Consider the following 23,381-nt stretch of genomic DNA (forward strand, 5'->3'; position numbering starts at 1 on the left):
CTATTGGAGGCTAGAACCCTTTAATTCCAAAGAAATTTCGGTCATGCAATGGGGGGTATGCTTCGTGCAGAATGTGATAAGAACCTGAGAACTCCGATATTAAACAAAGTATCATACAATGATAGGTCCCAATTCAAGCTTTTAGTTTGTACACGTAGGGCCCATTTTTCAGCAATCCTCCATGTTGAGGTTTTGGGCCCCATTAAGAATGGTTCGTGCACCTCGCAGGTGGGGAAATCCTAAACATTTCACTAGGCGGCCAACAAAGAAACAGTTGGCAAAGAAAATACTGCAATGGTTCCCAATCAAACGGATGAAACTATTCTGTCAGTAGGATCTTCCAATTTGGAGGATCTTTGTTTTTTTCCTGCTTGGGCCATGCATGGTGCGTGACCCTCACATCAACATTTTGGACAGGACCCACATGCCCCACTACAAGAAATTGTCAAATGCATCCTTCCGTTGGTGAACTGATCACCACTTTTTTACCGCACAGACTATTGTAAGTTATTTGCAGCAGTTAATCCTATCCTCAGCTCAAGTTACTGTAAAGAAAAATTAGAAGAGCCTGTCACCTATGGCTCTGTACATCTGGGCCCATGCCTCGGTGATCCTGATGTGTTCCACCACGGGCAGATGCGAGCAATCTTCCAAACTAGAAGATTTTATTCATCTAACTGTCAGCCCCAAATGGATGATTGAAACAAAAACATAGGCTGACGGTGCATATCATAGTTTTAAGACTCAGATGGGTCTGATACAACTCGTCCTAGTCAACTCGGATTCAGTACTAGCCAATCCAGTTTGATGCCACAAGTCACCCCTACACTCACCCGCCCCAACCCAACTTGGGCGAGTTGCAAACTCGACTAAAGACCAAACAAGTGGATCCAAGTCTAAAAACCATTGCCAACATGCAACTCTATGAAATCCACCACTCACTTGAGAGGGCTCGTGTACTGCTGAGGGCACGAGATCTTGGGTTGATGGCCCATCCATGGCAGGGTCACCAAATGAATCCGTTGGATCAATAGACAATGGGACCCACCTGTACCTTATTCTGGATGAAACAATTAAAAATATGTAAATTTCGACCAAACATGGTTATAATACCTGACTATAAATTGGCTCCAATCTTTGGATGTGGGGATGCTTTCAAAACTATGCTTGTTGGAATGCATCTTTTACAGTTTTCCAATGAAATAATCTTTAAATATCCATATCGGCATTTCGCCGAAACTCTGCTGATATTTTCCCCACCTTTTAAAAAAAAAAAAAACAATAATAATAATAAATTATGAGAAAGGGTATTTCTGGACTCGTGTATTTGTCTATCAAAATAGCCTATTTATTAAGGAAGAAATCAGCCAGCAGGAACTGAAAATTCCAAGTTAAACGACCAATCAGAGCTGCGGATTATCACACCATCCCATCTCTCACCAGCTCCTCTAATCCTCTTTTCAGCCTCCCTGCGGCAACCTCACAATCAGCCTCTTTCAATCCCCCGAACGAGATCCGAATATACCCGGGCCCGCCGCTCGCACACCCGGGGATCACGACCACTCCATGCCTCCGCACCAGCCAGCGGACGACCTCGAAATCATCAGGGTATTTCTCAGGGAGCTTTGCCCAGAGGTAAATAGCACCCTCGCCACCTTTCGCCGCATCCTCTCCAAGGGGCGAAAGTGCCTCCCGCAGAAGGTCTCTGCTCTTGACAAGGTTCTTCACTCGGTCTTTGATCCAATCGAGTCCCTCTTCTAGTGAGTAGAGTGCCAAACGCTGCCCAATTATGGAGGCACAGATGGGAATGTTATCTTGGACTTTGAGGAGCTGAGCTGCAAGACCCTCTGCCTCTGACGGGAATGCTATCTGCATGAATGCAATACACTAGATCATGCATGAGTTTAAGCACTGTATCTGTGTTTCAATTTCTAGCACAAACTGTAAGCAATCCATTAGATGATATGTTTGAAAGTCCCAAGAAAGGAAGAACAATGGATGTTGATTTGAGCCAAAAGGCAAGTTAAAATAATGTCCAGCATAATTTAGTTTCCACAAACAGGTAAACAGAATCCATTCAGATTGTGAAGTGGGTTACATCAAAACTCACCCTTAGAAGAACATGGTGAATCATGATGGAGCAAGATGTGGACTTAAACAAGAAGAATGATTTGAGGATGATGTATACACCACAAATGTGTGTATGCTCTTTAACACCGTCTGATCCTCATCTGATCCATGGATAATGTGTACACCAAAAATGTGCCATACACTATTTACCACCATCCGATCCTCATAGGGGATTGTAAAGTGCAGGGACCATCACCTGCTCAAAGGGCAGACCTGCCTACATGGCCCGCACGCCTTCCTAGAAGGCAATGGACCCCACTCATGACAATTGACTGCGATTCAGGTTGGTGAATGGCTTGTACCCTGATGTGCAGCACACAGGCTATACACCAGATCAGTACCCATTACATATGACAATATAGAAAAGACAATAAATATGGGCAGGTAAGTCCAGTGCTCAAAAAATAAGCAGTCCTTGTTTACGGCTGTCAATGGACCATGCCTTAATTGCTTTATTCCCAGATTTTGAATTGGTTGGGTTAGGCCTGTTGGGCTGGCCCTATAAAAAATTACAATTTTTCTCAGCCCAGGCCCAGCCCAGGCCATTGACAGCCATACGCCATTACATGAGTGAGTACTCGTAAAGAGCGAACCAAACATGCTGTCCCTATATAAAGGAGCCAAACAGAACATTCCTTCACAAGGTTTAAATATTAATGAAGGTACTTAATATCCCGGTCGAGATATTCTCGTGTAGCATTATATTTTTGAAACTCGTGGAAAGTAAATTGGGTGATCACTGTAAACAGGGTTCAAGTACTCAAAGAACTAGGTTGAAAATTGAAGTACATGCGTAATTTTAGGTAAAACTCAATACTTTAGAAGTTAAATGACTCAATATTGTAATGAAGATACTCACTGAATTTTTTTACTCAACTAGTTCTTCTCGACTCAAATGAGTCTTTAAGTTTGTTAATCTGACTAACAAGGAACCTTGGCTTCAATATAAGGAACTGAAGCTAGAGTGCCAAACATATTACTTTTTCTTTTCTGGGAGAAGGCCAAAGATAAAATTGATTTGGAAGTTTTAAAATCTTGATTGGGAGCCACAAGAATAATCAGTTCAAATTCAAGTCTAGTTTTAGGTTCAACTCAGTATCTGATACCCAAGAAAATCTTTATTGGGAAACTTGATAAGCTTTTCCTGACTTGGAACGAATTTTTTAACTTCTCTACCTGATGCAGAAAGGGCACTGGTTCGTCTATTTGGCCAGGCTCATGTGGCTCAAAAACTCAATCAGGAATTCGAAAGGCTCACGCAAGAATCCAGGCAAATTATAGGTAGAAAAACCCAGTTAGGTACCCAAAAGAGAGGTCGATTTGTTGGTGACCGAGCCAGTTGCTCTTTTTCTTTTCTTTTCCTTTTTCCTTTTTTTTTTTTTTTTTTTGGAAAAAAAAAATGTCTTGGGTCCTAGAAATGAAAGAATTCTTAACTCATCACAAGCATGCTAAAGGTGCTTTGCTTTTAAAAGAAGCATCAGTCTACTCATTACAATTTACAAATAAAGAGTGCGGAGATATACGTACGTATCCTACTCGCCATCCCATCATCCCATAGGCTTTGGAGAAGGAGAAGATATTGACTATGTGATTGCCCTCTATACACGAATGCTTCAATCCATCAAACATAAAGTATCTGCAAATGCAAAAGAAATAAAACAGTTTACATTTTGTCAAATAAAAAGGATTAATGGCACAAAAGACCCTACACTGCAAGAAATCAGCATTCACACTGACTACCATGCAATAATTATAAGAACCACCCGAGAGGGGAAAAGAAAAAAAAAAAAAAAACAGCTCAAGGTAAAAGGGATGACCAATATAATGACAACCTATAACTTGTAAGATCTGGAAAATGAGAAGAGTCTCTCCACTTAGGTGCTATCCATGTCCCAAACACTTCCCATTAGCAATGACCTTCTCATTATTCACACAAGGCCAGATCTGATACAAAACTTTTTTATGTCAAGCTTAATGTACAAAATGCGATTGTGTCTAAGTGCATCTAACTTCATCTAAGTTCACGTTGAGTGCCTCTAAGTGCATAGCCTCTCGCTATGTTTTCTCCTTTTTTGTATTCTGCTTTTTTCTGTTTTTGATAGTGGGAGTGGCTTCAGCTATTTGGAGTCTGTTTTTCTTTTCTTTTGTTTTTGTTGTTGTTGTTGTTGTTGTTGTTTTTTTGTTTTTTTTTATAATAATAATCTCCTTTTGATTGTTCATCAAAAACCTAGAAAAAAAAAGTGCATCAGACTTGGATAAACATAGGCACACTGACTTGCACTGAAGTTAGATGCACTTTGTAGTTTAAGCTTAACATACAAAGCTTTGAATTGTATCTGGCCTCTTTATGTTCTTGAAATTACAGTGATAGGGGCAGCATACACTCACTCGTACGTATTATCTACAATAAGCCAAGAGCCAGCCCTTTTGCACAGATCTGAAATTCTCTAGAAAAAAGGAAAAAAGAAAAAGCATAACAAGTCAGAACACATAACAGGTTTGAGAATCAACATACCACATTTCTTTCCAGACTCGTGCACTAGTCTTAGTACAAATTGAGAGAAGAGTGTGATTTCCTAGCAACTGCCAACAGGTAGATTGTGTTTGTGTGTGTGTTTGGGTGTGTGAGAGAGACCTTGAGAAGAGGCTCTGGAATGTAGGTCCCCGATGGGTTGCCTGGATTTACAACACTAACAACCTTTGGGACTGACTTTTCCTCATTCTCTGATAGAGTCTTTTCTAACCAATCTGCAAAATTGGAAAAAGAAATCCATAAAAGATGGGTGTTTTGGATCGAAAATGGATGAAACTAGGGTTTATCCACCCAAATCCGCCTTTTTCCAGCTTACTGAATTCAATGTTTTGTGAAAAGAAAGAAGAAAAACTAGAATTAGGGAATGAAAAACGTAAAAGAGTTAACAAGCAATAAGCAAACCACCATGTCCAAGGAAACAGAGAGTTTCAATTCATTGTTTCAGTTTCAGCAGCATTCACATCAAGTGGGACATGCATGTATCCACAGCACTGCATGTCCAAGGAAACAGAGATAACAGCAGTTGCATTCTGCAGAAGGAAGATCATGCTAAGTCCTAATAGTTGAACCATTTCAAGCATCCATGTGTTGACAGACGGGTGAAAAAGGACAATAGTTGCTTAGACCAAGAAACATAACAACTTTCATAAGAAGTACGTGTACTGGCCAAAAATTCATGGAATCTATACGAGAATAATCGACAGCTGCAAGAAGGAAGAAAGCTCTAAAACAATAGATAATCTCAAAGTCAGGACTCAGGAAGACTTATATGGCTAACTTTAGCCATGGAAACTGTTCAGCATGACCATTAAAGAAGTCAGGAAAATATAGACACTGGTCAGCGTAGTTCAGATATCTTAGTACCTCAAACCATACTTACCAGACTGAGAAATGGATGTGGGGAAGAATGTGAGAAACAGATGCTTGAGATGTCTCATTTCACAATTGTTTTTATTGATAGTTAGCTAGAACTGTGAAACATGTGCATGAAATGGGAAGCGAGAAACATAAATATTTGACAGGGGAAACAGATTGTTAACTATGCCTCAAATGCAAATTAAATGGTAGCATAAGAAGCTTCTCACCAGCATCTGGCTGAAGTGTCTTGGGATTGGCAGGACCCACCAATATGTTAGTGATGCCTGTCATCTGGAAGGACATGTATGAATTGAAGTAGTATGGTGCAAACATAACAACCGAATCCCCAGGGTCACATAGTGTAAGAGCAAGATTCACAAATGCCTGTAAGTCAGATCAAAGAGCCTGTTTAAATTCCAGAAATATCAAACAAGTATTGGCGTATTGAATTCCAGAAATATCAAACATTAAAGTACTTGCCATTACACTAACCAATGACCCATGAAATAGCATTGGTTCTTAGTTTTCTTTTCTGTTGGAACTTTTATGTTCAATAGTTAAAAGTTATTGAGATATGCTCCAGTGCTCTCAGAGCACTATAAGTTACAGTGCTCCTGGTTGCAATGGAACCCTAAACCCAATCGATCAACTTGATCTGTCGATAAAGTACAGACCACATTTCACAGGCTACCACACAAAAATCACTCTGCTTGGATTATCCAACCGTCCTTGATTTGGCCTTATTTTCTACAGCCATCCTTTTTTTCCAAGCCATGGATGGGGATGGTTACATTTACCTAACAAAAGTGATTTTTTAGAATCATAAGCAATCCATGATAGGCCCTAACAAATAGATGGATCAAATTGTTGATTGGACATATCTTTGTGTAAATGATCTTGACCGTCCATAGCAAAGAACATTGATCAAATGGTTAATAGTTGTCAAATTGGGGTGTTGTTTTCATGGTAGTCCATGAAATGTGCACTGGACCTAACCTGTAGTCTAGATCAAATTGTTGATTGGACATATCTTTGTGTAAATGATCTTGACAGTCCACATTAAAGAACATTGATCAAATGGTTAATAGTTGTCAAATTGGCATGTTGTTTTCATGGTAGCCCATGAAATGTGCACTGGACCTAACCTGTAGTCTAGATCAATGGATTGGACTGTCCAAGTGTCCCAATGCAACCACGGGCACTATAGCATATAGTGCTCTGAGAGCACTGGAGCATTTCTCAAAGTTATTAACTCAATTACCTGTAACACTGCACATAAGCACAGGCATTCCAAATCATCTAATCCAACAGGCTAAGCTGTGAGGGTTTTAACTTGAAAATTGAAACTCTTACTTGCAGGGATTAATTTCAAATCAAAGCACCCCTTGCATAACATCGAATCATAGTCTAAACCCTCACCCAAGACCCAATTTTCGAGCCCGAAACTCCCCTAGGATCTGTACTAGCCTACACAATAAAAACATGAAAGGTGTAGAACCCAGCTGCCACAGATGGGCATACACCCCTTTTCAGTTTTGCAACCTCAGGAGCACGAAAATTGAATTTATGCACCACAAGGTGCTCTTTGGGGTTTCCCTTACAACACAGAAATCCAATTTCCACGCCCGTCCACAAATTACACACACACACACACACACACACGTATGTATGTATAGTATATATACATACATACACACATACACATACATATGTTTGTATGTACACACACACGCGCGCACACACACAAGGTCTCAAGTCCAACCGGTTGGACAATAGGTTATGGTTCACCCAGCGGATAACTTCTAACCCGATAAGTGCATGGGGCATCCAATCCGTTCAATAGACTGACCCCACCATGAGGAACACTTCTTGCAAAAATCAGCCCCATCCACTGACCAAGTGGACCAAACTTGTATTTTTCCATTCATCAATGGCTATACACTGTTTTCTATGGTGTGGCTCACTTGATGATTGGATAGGGCTGATTTTTGCACTAGATGATCTACATGGTGGGGCCAACCTATTAGGAGGATTGGATGTCACAAACACTTGACATGTTGGAAGTAATCCACTGGGAGGACAGTCCCCACTCTGCCCCCAATATATATATAACCATATTGAATGTGTAATGTGTCCCTTAGCTCAAAAGCTCCCAATATTTTTGTTTCTTTTGTTTCTTTGCACATTGCTGAAAATCCAATTTCAAGGATAAATAGAGACTGCTTGTACATGTAGGCAAAGAACCTACCCTAATCCATTCCTTCTCCCTCACCGAGACCCTTATCCAGCTCTTGGGGAAGAGCATTTTTGGGGGGTTAAAATTATTCAATCTTCAACCATTTCCACTTGAAAAATGACTTAATGGTTTCTCTAGCCATCTATGAGTTTTTAAATCTCAAAATCCGGCCAGTGGCAACCCTATCATTTATTATGCCTATGATTATACAGTGGGTTGGCCGATCTACTTCACACTACCAATATGATGAAGAGAAATCTTACTCCCGAATGGAAAATAATTTCAAGCTTTTCACTTCAATATTACCTATGCAAATACCTATCCAAAAACTAAAATCACAGACACAATTGAAGGAGATAGATCGAGAAAAAAAAAAAATGCAGATTAAGTAGTAACTGAGTGAATGAGATTAATTGTTTAATTCTCAATATTTTTTAGAAATTCCCAAATTTTTATTGTCATAATTTACACCACTTCTATCTGTCAGCAGACCTTCAACTATTGAATTTAAAGGTTTACCCCTCAAAACCTTGAAGCTATGCCTCATTTCCCACCTTACTGCTTTTGAGAACCTCATTCCATTTGATGATGAAGCTATCATGTTCTAAACCAGAGCTCACACTTTGATTTGACTTTTTTAATAGATGTTTTGGGCATTCTGCGTGAAAGTGAATGCTGCAGGAGGAACCTTTCTCATAGTAACTGTATCCAGAACTTTGGACAAGAATATTATGCATTTGTTGCATCAATGGATAACAATGGAAAAACAAGAAGGAAACCATCTTTAAAATTAGCAGGTCAATGCAAGGTGCGTTTTCAATCAACTCTTAACCTTTCCAGAGTGTATGTAAAGAGTTCATAATGCAAGTTTTTATGACAGCACAGGGTCAGTCACCTGATTTGCACCAGCAGTGACCATGACTGAAGATTTGTGCAGATTATTCTCCCGACGTAACTGCAAAATCAAACGGATTAATTAGAAATAAAAGGAGAAATATCTCATATAATCTAAAATGCTGATTTTCAGAAAGTTCTTAATTTTCACTTTGCTAATGCATGTTCCAGAAATTCTGATGCAACGATTCCTGTAAAAGGATATAAACATGACTAACATCTCAATTCCATAATATTTCTCTGACTAATATTATGCTATAGTCAATTTTGCAAATCCCAAAATGAATGGATGCAGTCATGCAAAAAGCTTGTTCAGATGTCTGTTTGTTTCTTTGTTGTGTGTGTATCTGGGATGAGGAGACCTGTTTCATTTTCCTTCCACTATTCTCTGAGGAATTGAGCAGATCGATGGGCAGAACAATAGAAGAAGGTTTTGTCAAAGGTTTTAGCATGGAAAGTAAAGGAACTACTTTCACAACAATTCAACAATGGTCTGTTTTTAGTTATGTTCTCTTAGGTAATAAATCTGAGATGGGCAGGGGCTGGTGGAAATCCCCTTTAAGTCAAAGATTCTCAAATTCATTTTCTAGCAATAACTGGGAACCACAGGTAAATGGTTAATTTATTAGGCAAGGAAGCAGACACATCATGCCTTAGTCTTTGTTGGTTGATTTGAGAGGCAAATGGTAGGAAAACTACATTTCAATCATATAGACCAGAACTGTTCCAATATTCAGTCAGTGGCCTGCTTATCAGCCCTTATCAGAGGACCTTACAAAATCCTAGCTAAAATCTTAGCGTCCAGATTTGTTTTAGTTCTAAGCAAAGTAATTTCTAATGTTCAAGGTGTGATTGTTGCCAGAAGACATCTTGGATAGTGCATTAATAGCCCATGAATGCATCAATTCACATCACAAGCAACCTTGACATTTGAAAAAGCATACGACCATGTCGATTGGGATTTTCTCAATTATATACTGGACCATTTGGGATACAGGCGGAGATGGAGGAAGTGGAATCTAGAATGTATTCGGTCAATCAAATTTTCAGTATTGGTTAATGGGTCTCCAAAAGGTTTCTTCAAGGCCACGAGCTGTCTCCGGCTAAGGGACCTGATTTGGCCCTTCTTATTTGTGGTCGTAGCAGAAGAAGCGCTCAGCAAGTTCTTGGATAAAGGTCTTTCTGTTGGTCTTATTAGCAGGTTCATGGTGGAGAATGCAAAGTTGCAGATCTCTCACCTCAAGTTCGCCAATGATACCATCCTTTCTGTTATGGAGTAGAAGAGAAGGTGAATAATTTGAGGAAAACCATGATATATTTTGAAATGGTTTCGGGATAGAAGGTTAATATCCTAAAAAGTGAGATGTTGGCGGTTCGCATGTCCAAGGAGGATGTGGCAAGGTTATTGGATGTAGAGTTGTACACGAACCGAGTTAGCTCGGTTAGCTGGCTCAACTTGACTTGAAAAAGCTTGATTTGCCTTGGTTCGAAACTGACTTCGAGCCGAGTCGAGCTGATTTTTTAAGCTTGAAAAAATTTTGAGTTGAGTTCGAGCTTGCCCGAGCTCGACTCGACTCGAATCGAACCCCAACTCAAATCGAACTCGGATCAAACTAGTTCGGTGACTCGGTTATTTTGATATTGATGTTGCTCAGCAAGTGTTTGATGAAATGACTCAACGAAATGTCCGCCGGTGGCGAGGAAGGTATGAATATGAAACAAATACCTTTGCATCTTGATTTTTATGTTGCCTACTAAATGTTTGATGAAATACCTGTGAACCGATGTTGCTGTTTTACATTCCGTGAGAAATTGAAGGTGCACTCCATGTGTTTGAGAAAATGCCGCGGGGGCTCGAACTTGGCTCGAACTGGCCTGAGCTGCTGACTGAACCAAGTCGAGCTGGCCAGTCAGGCTCGAGAACCGAGCCGAGTTCGAGCTGGGGTCAGCTAGTGGCCGAGCCGAGTCGAGTTGTGCCAAGCTCAACTCGGTCCAACTCGTGTACACCTCTAATTGGATGTGTTTGGGTGTCACATTGAGTCATTTCCATCATCTTAACCAAGCCTTCCTTTATACATTGGCAAACCTATGAAGCATTTGTGGGATAAGGTTATCGAATGGGTTGAAAAGAAATTGTCAAGGTGGAATAGTCGCATCTTTCATTGAGAGATGGATTAATGCTAATCAAAGCAGTCACATCAAATTTGCCTCTTTACTTTTTCTCTTTTGAGGCATCCAAAAGCTATTTTAGAAAGGTTGGAGAAATTGAGACGAGATTTTTTGTGGCAACACGCAAAGGATAAATAAAATTCACTTGATTAAGTGGGAAGAGATGTTTAAACCATAAGAAGAAGGGGGAGAAGGTATAAGGAAGTTTTAGTAAATGAATCTTGCATTGTTGGACAAGTGGTTGTGGGGATTCAATAGAAGAAGATAGCTTATGGAGAGAAGTGATAACGCATGAATTTTGCATTGTTGGGCAAGTGGTTCCGGAGGTTTAGTAGAAGAAGATAGCTTAATGAGAAAAGTGATCACTAGGAAATATGGGATTAAGGAAGGGTGGTGGACAAAACAATCATCCTTATATAGGGCTTCAGTGGTGTGGAAGGTGGTTGCTAGGTTGGCAACCAAGTTTAAGGAGTGGATCGGGTTTTCATTAGGTGACATGAAGATGATTCGTTTTTGGGAGGACTTGTGGATTGAAGAAAAGACGCTCCATGAAGAGTTTCTGAGGCTAGCAAGATTATCCTAAAAAGCAAATTTTCAATTACTCATTGATTCTTGCTTTCTGAGGATGCAGTGGTTTGGTCTCCTCCATGCCAGAGGAAATTGATAGATGAGGAAGCGGACGAGTTCATTCAGCTCTTGGTGCACCTTCAACATCATTGTCCTTCTTTAAATGAGAGGGACGCGTTGGTGTGAACCAAAGAAAAGTCGGTTCAGTCTTCAGATCGGTCTTTCTTCAAGTTTATTCAACGGTCTTTCTCTGAGGAGAGCATTGGTCAGACTTCTCAAGTTTGGTATTATAGCGCCCCTCATAACATTGTGGCTTTTCCTTGGTTGGTGAGTAGGAATAAGGTGCTCACTATAGATAACCTTCAAGAGGAAGATGGTGATACCCCATATTTGTGCAATGTGCATGTAGAGTATAGAGTTGATTAATCGTCTATTTATCCATTTTGCTCCTTTGCTAAAGAGGTGCGGGTGAGATTCTTTAAAGCTTCCAAAGTGTTGTGGATGCTGTCAAGGTCCATTGAACACCTATTTCTAGCTTGGCATGGGGCCTGGTGGTGGGGTTGAAAAAAAGGAAAGGGTGATATGGAAGGAGAGGGGAATAATCAATGCTTCCAGAATCAAAGTGGGTCGGTGTTAGAGGTTTATGGAAGGTCAAAGTTATATGTATTGGACGAGGCCTCGAGCATAAAAGCCCTTAACGAGTGTACCCAAGGTATTCCATAACGATAACAGTGGCTGTAACAACTATAGGTGTTACCATTACAATACAGATTGTAATGGCCTTTACAGCCCTAGTAACAACCATTACAAATCTCTTTATTTTTATTGTTATTTTTTAAAAGAAAAAAAACTATTTCAGCCTCATAAGTCATAACAGACTATTACAACTTACAACCACTACAGCACCGCTACAGGTCAATTTTTCCGTAATGGCTTCATGACCCCATAATGCATAATGGTTACCACCATTACTGTTACAAAAATGCCATTACGACCATTATGTAACTGTTTTGGAATACCTTGAGTGTGACCTTTCCTCTTTGCATCGGTCTTCATTCGTGTAATCTAGCCTTATATCTTCTTTGGCTTTTTTCTTTTTTTTTTTTCTAATGAACTTTCATTATCTTTCAAAGATATTTAGAAGGACGCTCTTTTAACATTATTGTTTCATTGTCTAGCTCTATTTGGTGCTTTTCTGTCAATACAATTAGGGTTTTGCTCCATCGGACCAGTGTCCCTTTTAGCCATATTACTAGACATCAATGTCATAGCCAATGCAGGGGCATTTTCACACTAGGCACGAGTGGGGTGGCTTGTGGGATGCAGGGATACACTTGGGGTGGGCGGCCTATGTGAGGCGGGCCCCACCCGTGAAGCGGGTGGCTCATGTAAGGCGGAACCCATATAAAGTGAGGCCCATTAGGGGGTTCAGCTGAGGTCCTAACCCATGGGATGTGGCACTTGGGATATGAGATAAAAGGATTGATTCTCCATGCTCTATCAGTCCAAGCTTTTAGAGCAAGTGGCTAGTTGTCTTACATCAAAGTGGTATTAGACCAAGAGGTCTCGTGTTCGAGACTCCCCACAGAGGGTGATTAATGCAGGAGCATTTTCACACCGAGCTCGAGTAAGTGGCATGTGGGATGCAGAGGCACACTCGGGGTGGGCAGCTCGTGTGAGATGGGTGGCTAGTGTGAGACAAGCCCCACGCGTGTGACCCAGGTGGCTAGTGTAAGGCAGAACCCATGTGAAGTGGGGCCCACGAAGGGGGTTCGGCCGAGGTCCTAACCCATGGGATGTGGGGCCTAGACTATGAGATAAATGGATTGATTCGCCATGCTCTATCAATTTGAGCTTTTAGAGCAAGTGGCTAGTTGTCTTGCATCACAATGTTACAATGTTTCGAACATCCGAGCTTTGTGTTGGGAATGCTTATCCATTTATCTTAACGTATATACGTGTTGCCTTCTTTTTTTAATAAAATTTGAGTTATTTTACCAAAAAGAAAAAGAAAAAGAAAGGATAGAGGTCCAAAAATGTGTGGTATGCTTAGATTCTTTTCTTAATTTAGAACGTTTAAGTTTGTGTTTGTGTGTTTATAAATCCCATCGAGCAAGGAAGCTTAAATAATAATTAAGAAAAAAAGTATGAGTTTAGGGAGAAAGCATTCTCTTGCAAAGGGAGAAAACTCTATAAATTCAACCCCTTTGAATGTGTGGTCTGTGCAAAAACCGGTTCTTCTTCTCTTCTTATTTTCTTTCTCATCCATCCCGTCACATATCTTTAGTTGAACCATAGGTCATCCAATCTTTTTCTTACCACCTCCACCCACATCATTTTGGGCTTTCACTTGCCCCTTTTATAGCCTTCAACTTGAGCCAACACACTCCTGACCATTGCAGTTCTTGGCATTCAATACATATGCTTTCCCTCATCTTATTACCTATCAAGGCTACTCCTATGAGAAAAAAGAGGACATCCATGACATCTAAAACCAAGTTGGCTCAGCTGTCTTGAATCTATTTGTGATTATAATTACAATGTGGCAAATCATACATGTTTCATTGCTCCTTCTATGGAGGTGTCTAGAATTCTCTCTACTATGTCCTTGGGGGAATGATGATTGTTGTTCAATGAAGTTACTAAGAACCTATTTATTGGAACCCTCCCCTATGAGGGGGGGTCTCCTCTGGAGAATTCACCCCATGGCTGTTTATGGATATTAGGAAGAGTGATCAAAGAATTTTAGAGATGGAGATTCTTCACCATCTATAATTATGGAGAGAGTAGACTTCCAACCATCCCATGGGGCCTAGTGGTGTATGGATTTTTCACCACATCAAGACAGTTGATATGGATAAGGGATTGCAAAACATGTACAAAAACACAAGAGGATGCCATTCAAAAAAGGAAGGAAAAGGTAAAGCACAAACTACAGTAAAGACACTTCAAGAAAATAACCAAATACCCTTGCAGTCTGGTGTAGTATATAGTTTCTTGACAAGTTCTGAAGAGTGGGACTTTCTGGAGCTCCTTCCATGCAACATCTTAAGTCCATTCATCATAAAATGTTCGCAAGTATCGAAAGCTGACAGATTTATTACAATATTCATCCCAACAAAGTCCTACAATTGGGGAAGATTACCTTTTCAATCAAAGCCTCCCGAAGCTCTGGAAGACCTTCATCAGCACCATAACGACTGGTTGAAGGCTGCCATACAGATTCCTTGACCTTGTCCAGAGCCTTTTCAGGTGGTTGCCAGTAAACAACACCCTACATCACCGCACCATGAACAAATGAAATGCATTCAATGGACAGTAGAATCCAAGAAAGACTGCCCTTTAAGGGAAAGAATACCATGGAACACATACCTACATCACAGTACACTATCAAAAAACAAGCCGGAGTTAAAATGCTCAGAGAAACGTGTTCAAAGACATGAATATAGAGCAGGCTATGCTAACAAATACACAGCATATGGAACTGCTTCGCATGCAACCATTAATCTCAGTCATAATTTGTAATAAGAATATGAGACCTCCTTAATAGCCTTCAAGTAATAACCTATTTGATGACCCATCCAATCATGGCTTGTCCATCTAAAAATGTGTTTTGTGACAGCACAAATGACATGATTAATAGAAACCAAATATAGGTTGCAAGTATAAGGAAAGATAAAATGAAACAATCCAAACGTGGCCTGAGCCAGAACAGTTGCAAATCCCAATAGTGAAACTAGCTTGTGATAATTCGTTGAGGGAATGTTCTTTTTACTAATAGCGACCAAGGACCAATGGGGAAAAAAGCCACAATAGCAATGACTTACGACTATAGGAAGGAATGAAAACTGATTCGTCCTCAGATTCATGGAAGATGGACTTTTTTGGGATGCATCAGGAAAGATAGACTGAGTTCCAGCAATTCCAAAATAGTGAGGTTCAGTGAGGACGCTTGGATCTCTTAAGAAACAGAAGGATGCACGACTAATGTGAAATGAGATTAGGCATGAAAATGTTGATTCTGTCCCTTGAGTTAAGGATGGTATAGGAACTCTAGCAACAGGAAGTGGAGCAAACTCTAGCAACAAGAAGACAGCATGATAACAGGGAAGTGTAATGTGATCAGACCTGTGCCAGCGAAATCGCATCTTTTTCTCCACGAAGCAGTTCTTGTATCTGCAGAAACAACCACAGTAATATGTACTAATTATAACACAAACCATGCATCTATAGGTAACTAGTATATAAGACCACGTCCAGTTGCTTGGCAGTATGTTGCTTTCCACCCCAAACCTCAAGCAATAATGGTTCACCTCTACAGATGATTTAGTGAAGAAAACCCCCTTTCTAATTCCAAATTTGAATGGGTGCGCTGTTCATCAAATTCAAATTTTGAAAGAAAAAGAAAAGGAAAAAACAGAACATGCCCAAATCCCAATTTGGGACCCAAAACAAATAATGAAACAAGACATGGCCATTGAGGGCACCCTCAGATGCCCCTTGCTAGGACAGGAGGGATGGCTGCTTTCAGCACAAATTAATATACATCATGTGTCAGTTAGGGGGACGTGAAACATAACATATATTGATTTGGGGCTTGAAAGGCAGAAAAACCATTAGTTATTCAGGACGCCAAAACCGAAATTTGCAACAGAAACTATCGGTTCCACGAAAATATCCATTCCATGCCGAATCCAAGCAATCCCAAATATTTTAGATTTTCCATAACAACTCAAAATATTACAATGGAAGCAATAGGCCAACAACGATAGCAATACCTGAACCATGACGGGCGTATTGGTCTCCAAAGCCCGCCTCGCAAGCCTTGGACAAGTCCCCATCTTCCCTCCTTTCCTTCAACACCAGCTATCCCAAAAACCCTTTATAAACACATGCACAGAGAGAGAGAGAGAGAGAGAGAGAGAGAGAGAGAGAGAGAGCACCTACCCTTTTATAAAATGAAACCAAAGACGAATTCCCACTTACTGATCTTTTTTACCAAGAACCCTCCCAACAACCCCGGCCAACATCACACGTCTTTCTTTAATAAATTCACCGGTTTTGGAAATTTATGCCAAAAAGAACCAAAAGATAAAGGGCCCTTTTCGTCCAGTAGCCCCTCAAACGTTGAAAAAACCCTTTTCCTAGAAAACAAGACCAGATAAGATCGAAGGAGAGAGAGAGAAGATTCAGTAAAATAATCTCGTAATTTATTATTGTAAGCACTGGTTTATAGCCTTTTTTGCGGGGGTTTTTTTTTTTTTACCGGGAGAATCTTATCATCTTTTGTCTTTTTCTTCCGGATTTAAAAAATCATTTTCTTAAAGGCTCGGAGAGAAAAGGAAAATGACTTTTCTTCTTCAGAAACTGAAATAAATGAGATTTAAAACAGGAATCTTCGAATGTTTTTGAAAGACTCTGGCTAGAAAAACTGTTTGAATGCATTGCAGCTGATTTGACCGATTTATGGCCGAAATCGAGCAAGATTTTGTAAGTTAAGGGCGAATTTGCGGAAGATTAGCTGTTTTCGGGCGTTCTGCAGAGGATTTCGCATCAGATCTTAGATCCACCAGCAGAGAAACGGTTTGTCACTTGCGACTTCAGATTTTCAGCAACTTGTTTTGATGCATTTGCAGCTAATTTTGGCCAATTTATCGCCGAAATCGAGCAAGATTTCGCAAGGGCCATTTTTGCAGAAGATTGCTGTTTTATGGCGTTTTGCAGAGGGTTTCAATTCAGATCTTAGATCTAGCAGCAGAGAAAAGGTTTCTCACCTGCGATTTCAGATTTTCAGCAACTTGTTTTGAAGCATTTGCAGCTGATTTGGTCGATTTATGGCTAAGATCGAGCAAGAATTCGCAAGTTAAGAGCGATTTTTACATAAGATATGCTGTTTTAGGGCGTTTGCAGAGGATTTCGCATCAGATCATCTAGCAGCCCATAAACGGTTTCTCGCATCCGATTTCCGATTTTCAACAACTAGCCTTCGTGAAAATACGATCGGTCGTTGAATTTAATCGGATCTACGATCTTTCTCTTGAATCAGCGAAATTCAACTAGTTAGTAAAAGAGAACGGAATCAATTTCAAAACGAGAGATCTGGCATTGGATTTTCTCTCTTTTTTCTTCTTTTTCTTTTTGGCGGGAGAGAGAAATGGAGTTGTTTTGGATTGCAAGTTGAAGGGACTTTGAGAGTCCGTGGAGAAGAAAATGAATGGAAATTTCTTTTCCTGGGTTTTATCTTTCAGCGGTGGAATGAGTCGGACTCTGGTGGTTCAGTGGAGAAGGTTGAAAAACGATTTTTATTCGGCTCGCGATTTGATATGCCATCAAATGGCTACCACTCGTGCCTGAGAATCTGACTTCTTTGGTCGCAGATTCCCCTTGGGGACGGACGTTCCTGTCAGCCGTTCGCCCAAATTGATGTTTATGTTTTATCCGTGTCATCAATTCATTTTTAAAAATAATTTTAAGACATGAACATAATCAAATTGTAGGCTCAAGTGAACCACACCATAGAAATGGGGATTGAAAGTTTACGGTTGGAAACTTTTTAGGTATGTGGGATCACAGAAATTTTGGATCAAGACCCTAAACCCTAAACTATATTTATTTTTCACTTCATACAGGTCTATATAGCCTTATGAATAGTTTGGATGGCAAATCATACTCACAGCGAGTCCTACGAAGTTTTCAACAATATGAATCACCCCTGCTTAATCTACTTACTTTTTAGGCTATGGTTTAAAAGTATCTTTTCATAGTGGACAGAGAATGTGAATAAAACATATAAATCAAGGTTGGGAACGTCCGTCTCTAGCTTGGTGCCAGTGGGGTTAGTACCTGATCCGCGCCCTTTTTCCTAACTCTCTTCCCAAGTTCCAAGGGGTCCTTTGGCACTGTGGATTGAAGTAAGGGGGGATATCAAATTCGGTTTCCAATCCCTTCTTTGAGGGGGGTTTGTAATAGACAGTGAGAGCTTGGATTACACTTATACTCATTTCAATAATTGCAAGTGTAACGTGTGTTACTATACACTATTATTTTATTGGGCACATGGCCCATTAATGATGATCAGCACTGTCCAAACATTATCCATGTAAATCAGCAACGTCCAAACATTGTCTAGCATCGTCCAAACATTGTCCATGTAAATCAACGATTTTTAAATTGTTGGTTAGTCACTCAGATATGATCTTGTGCTTGTGGCCCATCCGAGACTTGGAATTTCATCATTTTCGAGCAAAGCATATATTTCAGCGAGCTTATCACAACCATTATGTCAAAAATTACATAGCTGGCTAATTAGAGATATTAAAGTTGAATTAGTAATTAAATTCAAACCCATGTAAATATACCATGGATAGGTGCCTTTGGATTAAAGTTGATTCACACTCTAGGATCCCAAACACGCGGGTATGATTGCAAATTCACACTCCCAAACAAGCCTTAATACAAGAGTGCAGAGTAGGGCTGTACACGAGTCAAGCTAGCTTGAAAAGCTTGCTCAACTCAGCTCGATTCAGCTCGGATTGACTCGACTTGAAAGGCCAACTCAAGGCGAGTCAAGCTTATTTACTAAAGCTCGAGTTGAGTTCAAGCCAAGTTCGACCATGGTGTATTTCAACTCGACTTGACTCGAACTCAACTCGACTCGAAGCTCGAGCTCGAGCTCGACTCGGCTCGAGTAATATATTTTAATAATATATATTATATGTATTATATTAATATTAAATATATATAATATATATATTTAAGTTAAGAAAAAGATGTTAAAACTTAAAAGTTTTTACTAAAAAACCCTACCCGATCCTACCCCTCCCCATTCTCTCTTTTTCTTTCTCTACCCTACTGACTCAAGATAAACTCGACTCGACTCGAACCACTAGCTCAACTCGAACTCGACTCGAAAGCTTTGGCAAACAAGCCAAGCTTCAATGTTGAGCTCGAGGGCGAGCTCAAGCTCGAGCTCGAACTCGAGTATGGCATGGACGAGCCAAGCCGAGCTTGGCCCACCTCGACTCGACTCGGCTCGATGTACAGCCCTAATGCAGAGTGCAGACAAAAAGAAAGGATCCAAACGTGTTTTTTCCTACTGTATGACCCACTTATGGCCCACGAACCTTTTTAAGCCCACTTATTTTTAGCTTCCGAGAATAAGCCCCAGCTGTACGGACAGCTTTTCACAGGTTGAAAATGCCCCTGCTTTTACTAGACGTACCTTCAAACGCTACCAGTCGCATCTCCTTCTAAATTTTGGTTTTTTCTTCTTTCCTCTCCCTGATCCTTCATCCTAGCCAAAAAATCTCATTTTCTAATTACTTCTCTCCTTCTATGACTGTCCACCGTAGCAGTAAAATCCTCCCTTAACTACTTTCTTCTTTCCTCTTTTTTGACTGTCCACCCTAAGAGTAAAAGCCCCATTTTCGTTATACATTTATCGAGTCGAGAATACACACCCCACACGCGTCATTTTCAACTTTTGTGAACCTAAGATAGGACGAAAATGGTCCCCCCATCTAAGAAACTTTGAACGGCAAGTATATTCAAATCCCTGCTTTCTTTTGTGGACCTCACTATATATTATACTATATATGCGCACAGTCCATAATCCATTTTTTTTAAAATACTGAATGATATGGCATGTCCTGATAAATGAGCAAATTCACTGCTTAAATGGCCCACATTGAGGGTTTTTGAAACAAATAACGAAATGAGATGTGAAACTAAACGAAGACCGAGTGAAAGAGACCGAGCACCGACTGAGTTAATAGACCGAGGACCCACTGAGTTATTGATGAGGACCGTGAACTGAGTTAAAATGACCGTGAACTGAGCTAAAATGACCGTGAACTGAGCTAAAATGACTGTAAACTGAGCTAAAATAACTGTGAACTGAGTTAAAATGACCGTAAATTAAGTTAAATTGACCGTGAACTGACTTAAAATGACTGTGAACTGACTTAAAATGACCACAAAGTGAATGGAATTGACAAAAGACTAAGTGAAATTCGACTCACAACTGCAAGAAACATATAACTCACTTCACGGTCAATTCCCTTCACTTCACAGTCATTTTCATTCATTTCACGATCAATTCCCTTCATTTCACAGTCAATTCCATGCATTTCATGGTCAATTCCCTTCACTTTACAGTCATTTCCATTCATTTTACAATCAATTCCCTTCACTTCACGGTTAATTCCATGCATTTCATGGTCAATTCCGGCGATTCCCCTTCACTTCACGGTCAATTCCATGCATTTCACGGTCAATCCCCTTCACTTCACGGTCATTTCCATGCATTTGACGATCAATTCGCTTTGCTTCACTTCACGGTCATTTTCATTCATTTCACGATCATTTCCATTCACTTCACAGTCAATTCGATGCATTTCATAGTCATTTCTGGCAATTCCCCTTCACTTCACGGTCAATTCCATGCATTTCACAGACAATCCCCTTCACTTCACGATCAATTCCGCTCATTTCACGCACAATTCCCTTCACTTCACAGTCAATTTCATGCATTTCACGGTCAATTCCCTTCACTTCACGGTCATTTTCAATCCTCAGTCAAATTCACTCACGGTCAATTTCACGACGTTCTCAAGCCAAAATGCAACATATAACTCAAAAAATTGACTGATAACTAAGTGAAATTGGCCGCAGACTTATTGAATGTCATATATGAGTTGACCACTTTGACATGAAATTCGTCGAAATGACCAATAACTACTTGATGTTGACATATAAGTATTATAAGTCTTGTACTTTCATTTGAAATTCGCCAAAAACTAACCGCCGACTTGGCAAACTCACATCATACCTTATGATTTTTCACCACAACAAGTCAACTTTCACATTATATTTCGTTAAATATTGAATATTATTGTTGGTATAATTTTGAATTCATCCTTGCAGATGACAAACCCTTGCATAAGAGATTTGGCAAGTCGCCCCCCCCATCATGCAGATGTTCTTTGACATAGTAGTTTGATAGCGTGAAGAGTAGTTTGAAGAAGAATAATAGTAGATTAAATATATTTAGGCAGACTCATTCTCATTTTTATTGCACATTCCATCATTTAGGTTTATAAGAGCATTGTTTCACTCACTTATTAAGAGAGATATAGGCAATCTTGTATTCGAGATACAAAGGAACTGTGTAAAATTTTACGAGATAGACTTCACCCTAATAACAGGGTTGAAGACTGGTGACCTCTCCATACCCAATATCCATCGTTCGAAGAAGTCAATAAGAGAGAAATACTTCAATGAATATCATATCCTAAAGAAACATGTACAAGAGATGTTCAATAGGATAGTTGATACATATAAGCACGAAGATGTCATGAAGGTAGCCCTAATATCATGTGTAGAGTGGTTTGTTAGGGGAACTGACATGAATATTATGTATTGTACAGACTTTATCGACCTTGTGGACTTGTTAGAAGACTTTAATATCTACCCTTGGAGTAGTTTGGCCTTCCATACGATGACTAAAGGGATCGAGAGTACCTTGATGGCATCACATGAGCTTCAGTAAAATGTTACCGGTTGCATATTTCCCCTACCAGTAAGGATTATTTCCTTGCATATTTTAATTTATAGTTTATACGAAATTATATTTATTTAAGATCATCTTGTCATTTCATTGTAACAGATTTAGGCCCTTGAGAGAGTACCGGCTCTCCAAGAATGTATCATTTCATACGTTCCCTCCCAACTTTCAAGATTCATACAATATTGGGGATGGAATGGTTGGAGGTATAAGAAGATTGGTTGGAGGTATAAGAAGATTCATAAAATACTGGAGAGTGAAGATGTAAGTCAATTTCTATGATGCTAAGTGGTCACTCATTAAACTATATATATGTTTCTGTACATGAACATGAAGATGTTCTCTTGCAAACTGAGATAATTCTTATATTAGAGTCTACCATTGAGGAGCTGGAGACAGAAGTCATTTGTTTAGTCCGTGATAGATTTGACGTAAGATGTCATAAAAGTCTTCATTTATGTTGATATTTTATATTTACTTTGATATGTTATATAATTGATACATACATTGCTTCATTTTGTAGGGCATTAAAGATGAAAATGATGAAGATATGGAAGAGAGAGAGGGATAGGGAGAGGGAGAAGAAGGGGGAGAGGAAAAGGGTGGTGATGAGGGAGAGGGAGCGAGATTGCAATTGACTGAGGAGTCGAGGGGGGATAAGGAGGAAATAGAGGCGGAGATGATTCAGTTGGAGAGAGATAGGGAAGAGTTGAAGCTAGAAAAAAAACAAATCGATGAGAGGGAACGCAAGCTAAAAGAGAGAGAAGAATCGATGGAGATGGAGAGAGTAGTACTCAAAGAGTTGGAACTAATGCTAAAAGAGAAAGAAGTCTTGAAGTTAGAGAAGGAAGAGTTGAATGAGAGAGCGGCTTTAGAGAAGGAGAGGGAAATGCTAATAAGGGAGAATGAAGAACTGAGGATAAAAAAATGAGGTATTGAAGAAAGAGAAGAAAGAGTTGGAGGAGAGTAAGGTGGAGTTGAAGAAGCAAATAAAGGCGTTTCTTATAGAAAAGACACGATTTTGGAAGGAGGAGTTAGAGAAGGAGAATGAATAGTTTGAGGAGGATGAGGATTGGAAGGTAGGGACCAGGGGAACGGAGAGGTGGAGGTTCAACACTCAGATGCGTTAGACGTTGATATATGTGAGAAATCACTGCATTCCATTCCAGTATATAAGAGGATAACTAAGAGGGTGGTGAAGTCGTCTGTCTACAAGCGTTCTCCATTCACTTTCATCTCGTTGAACATGCATTTGGATGCAAATGTTGGTTAAGGGTTGTGAATTCTATAGGAGTATGATGTCTCTGCCGAGGGTTGAATCCCGCTCTGGATAGCATTAGACTTAATGTTTATATGCATCAGTTTTTAGGAGTATGTTTTAGTTTCCAGAACCTCTCAATCCTGCAATTGCATCAATGTTTTCTTTTCTT

At 39.9% G+C, this 23,381-nt stretch overlaps 1 protein-coding gene across 3 annotated transcripts; it reads right to left on the reverse strand.

The window, feature by feature from the left end:
* Positions 1 to 1,295: 1,295 nt before the first annotated feature.
* Positions 1,296 to 17,609, reverse strand: LOC131223318 (aromatic aminotransferase ISS1). Of its 3 annotated transcripts, none has more exons than XM_058218677.1 (10): positions 17,162 to 17,609; positions 16,166 to 16,253; positions 15,516 to 15,563; positions 14,533 to 14,661; positions 8,653 to 8,712; positions 5,749 to 5,905; positions 4,766 to 4,878; positions 4,519 to 4,577; positions 3,658 to 3,766; positions 1,296 to 1,869 (listed from the first exon to the last, which is right to left on the reverse strand). In XM_058218677.1, the coding sequence occupies exons 2-10, from the start codon at positions 16,226 to 16,228 to the stop codon at positions 1,420 to 1,422; spliced, it is 1,188 nt and encodes a 395-aa protein (XP_058074660.1). In that variant the 5' UTR covers positions 16,229 to 16,253; positions 17,162 to 17,609; the 3' UTR covers positions 1,296 to 1,419. The 3 variants fall into 3 exon arrangements, with proteins under 3 accessions (XP_058074660.1, XP_058074661.1, XP_058074659.1); XM_058218678.1 differs by lacking the exon at positions 17,162 to 17,609 and adding an exon at positions 16,335 to 16,496; XM_058218676.1 differs by lacking the exon at positions 17,162 to 17,609 and having other exon boundaries at positions 16,166 to 16,321.
* Between the last annotated feature and the right edge of the window lie 5,772 nt (positions 17,610 to 23,381).

The sequence above is a fragment of the Magnolia sinica genome, chromosome 13 (genome assembly GCF_029962835.1).
Source record: "Magnolia sinica isolate HGM2019 chromosome 13, MsV1, whole genome shotgun sequence".
Taxonomy (NCBI): Eukaryota; Viridiplantae; Streptophyta; class Magnoliopsida; order Magnoliales; family Magnoliaceae; genus Magnolia; species Magnolia sinica.

Coding starts and splice junctions, on each gene's coding strand:
- LOC131223318 (XM_058218677.1), bottom strand. CDS start 16,228: ATGGGGACTTGTCCAAGGCTTGCGAGGCGGGCTTTGGAGACCAATACG. Junction 15,564..16,165: donor ATACGCCCGTCATGGTTCAG/GTATTGCTATCG, acceptor TTGTTTCTGCAG/ATACAAGAACTGCTTCGTGG. Junction 4,879..5,748: donor GACACTTCAGCCAGATGCTG/GTGAGAAGCTTC, acceptor CCAATTTTGCAG/ATTGGTTAGAAAAGACTCTA.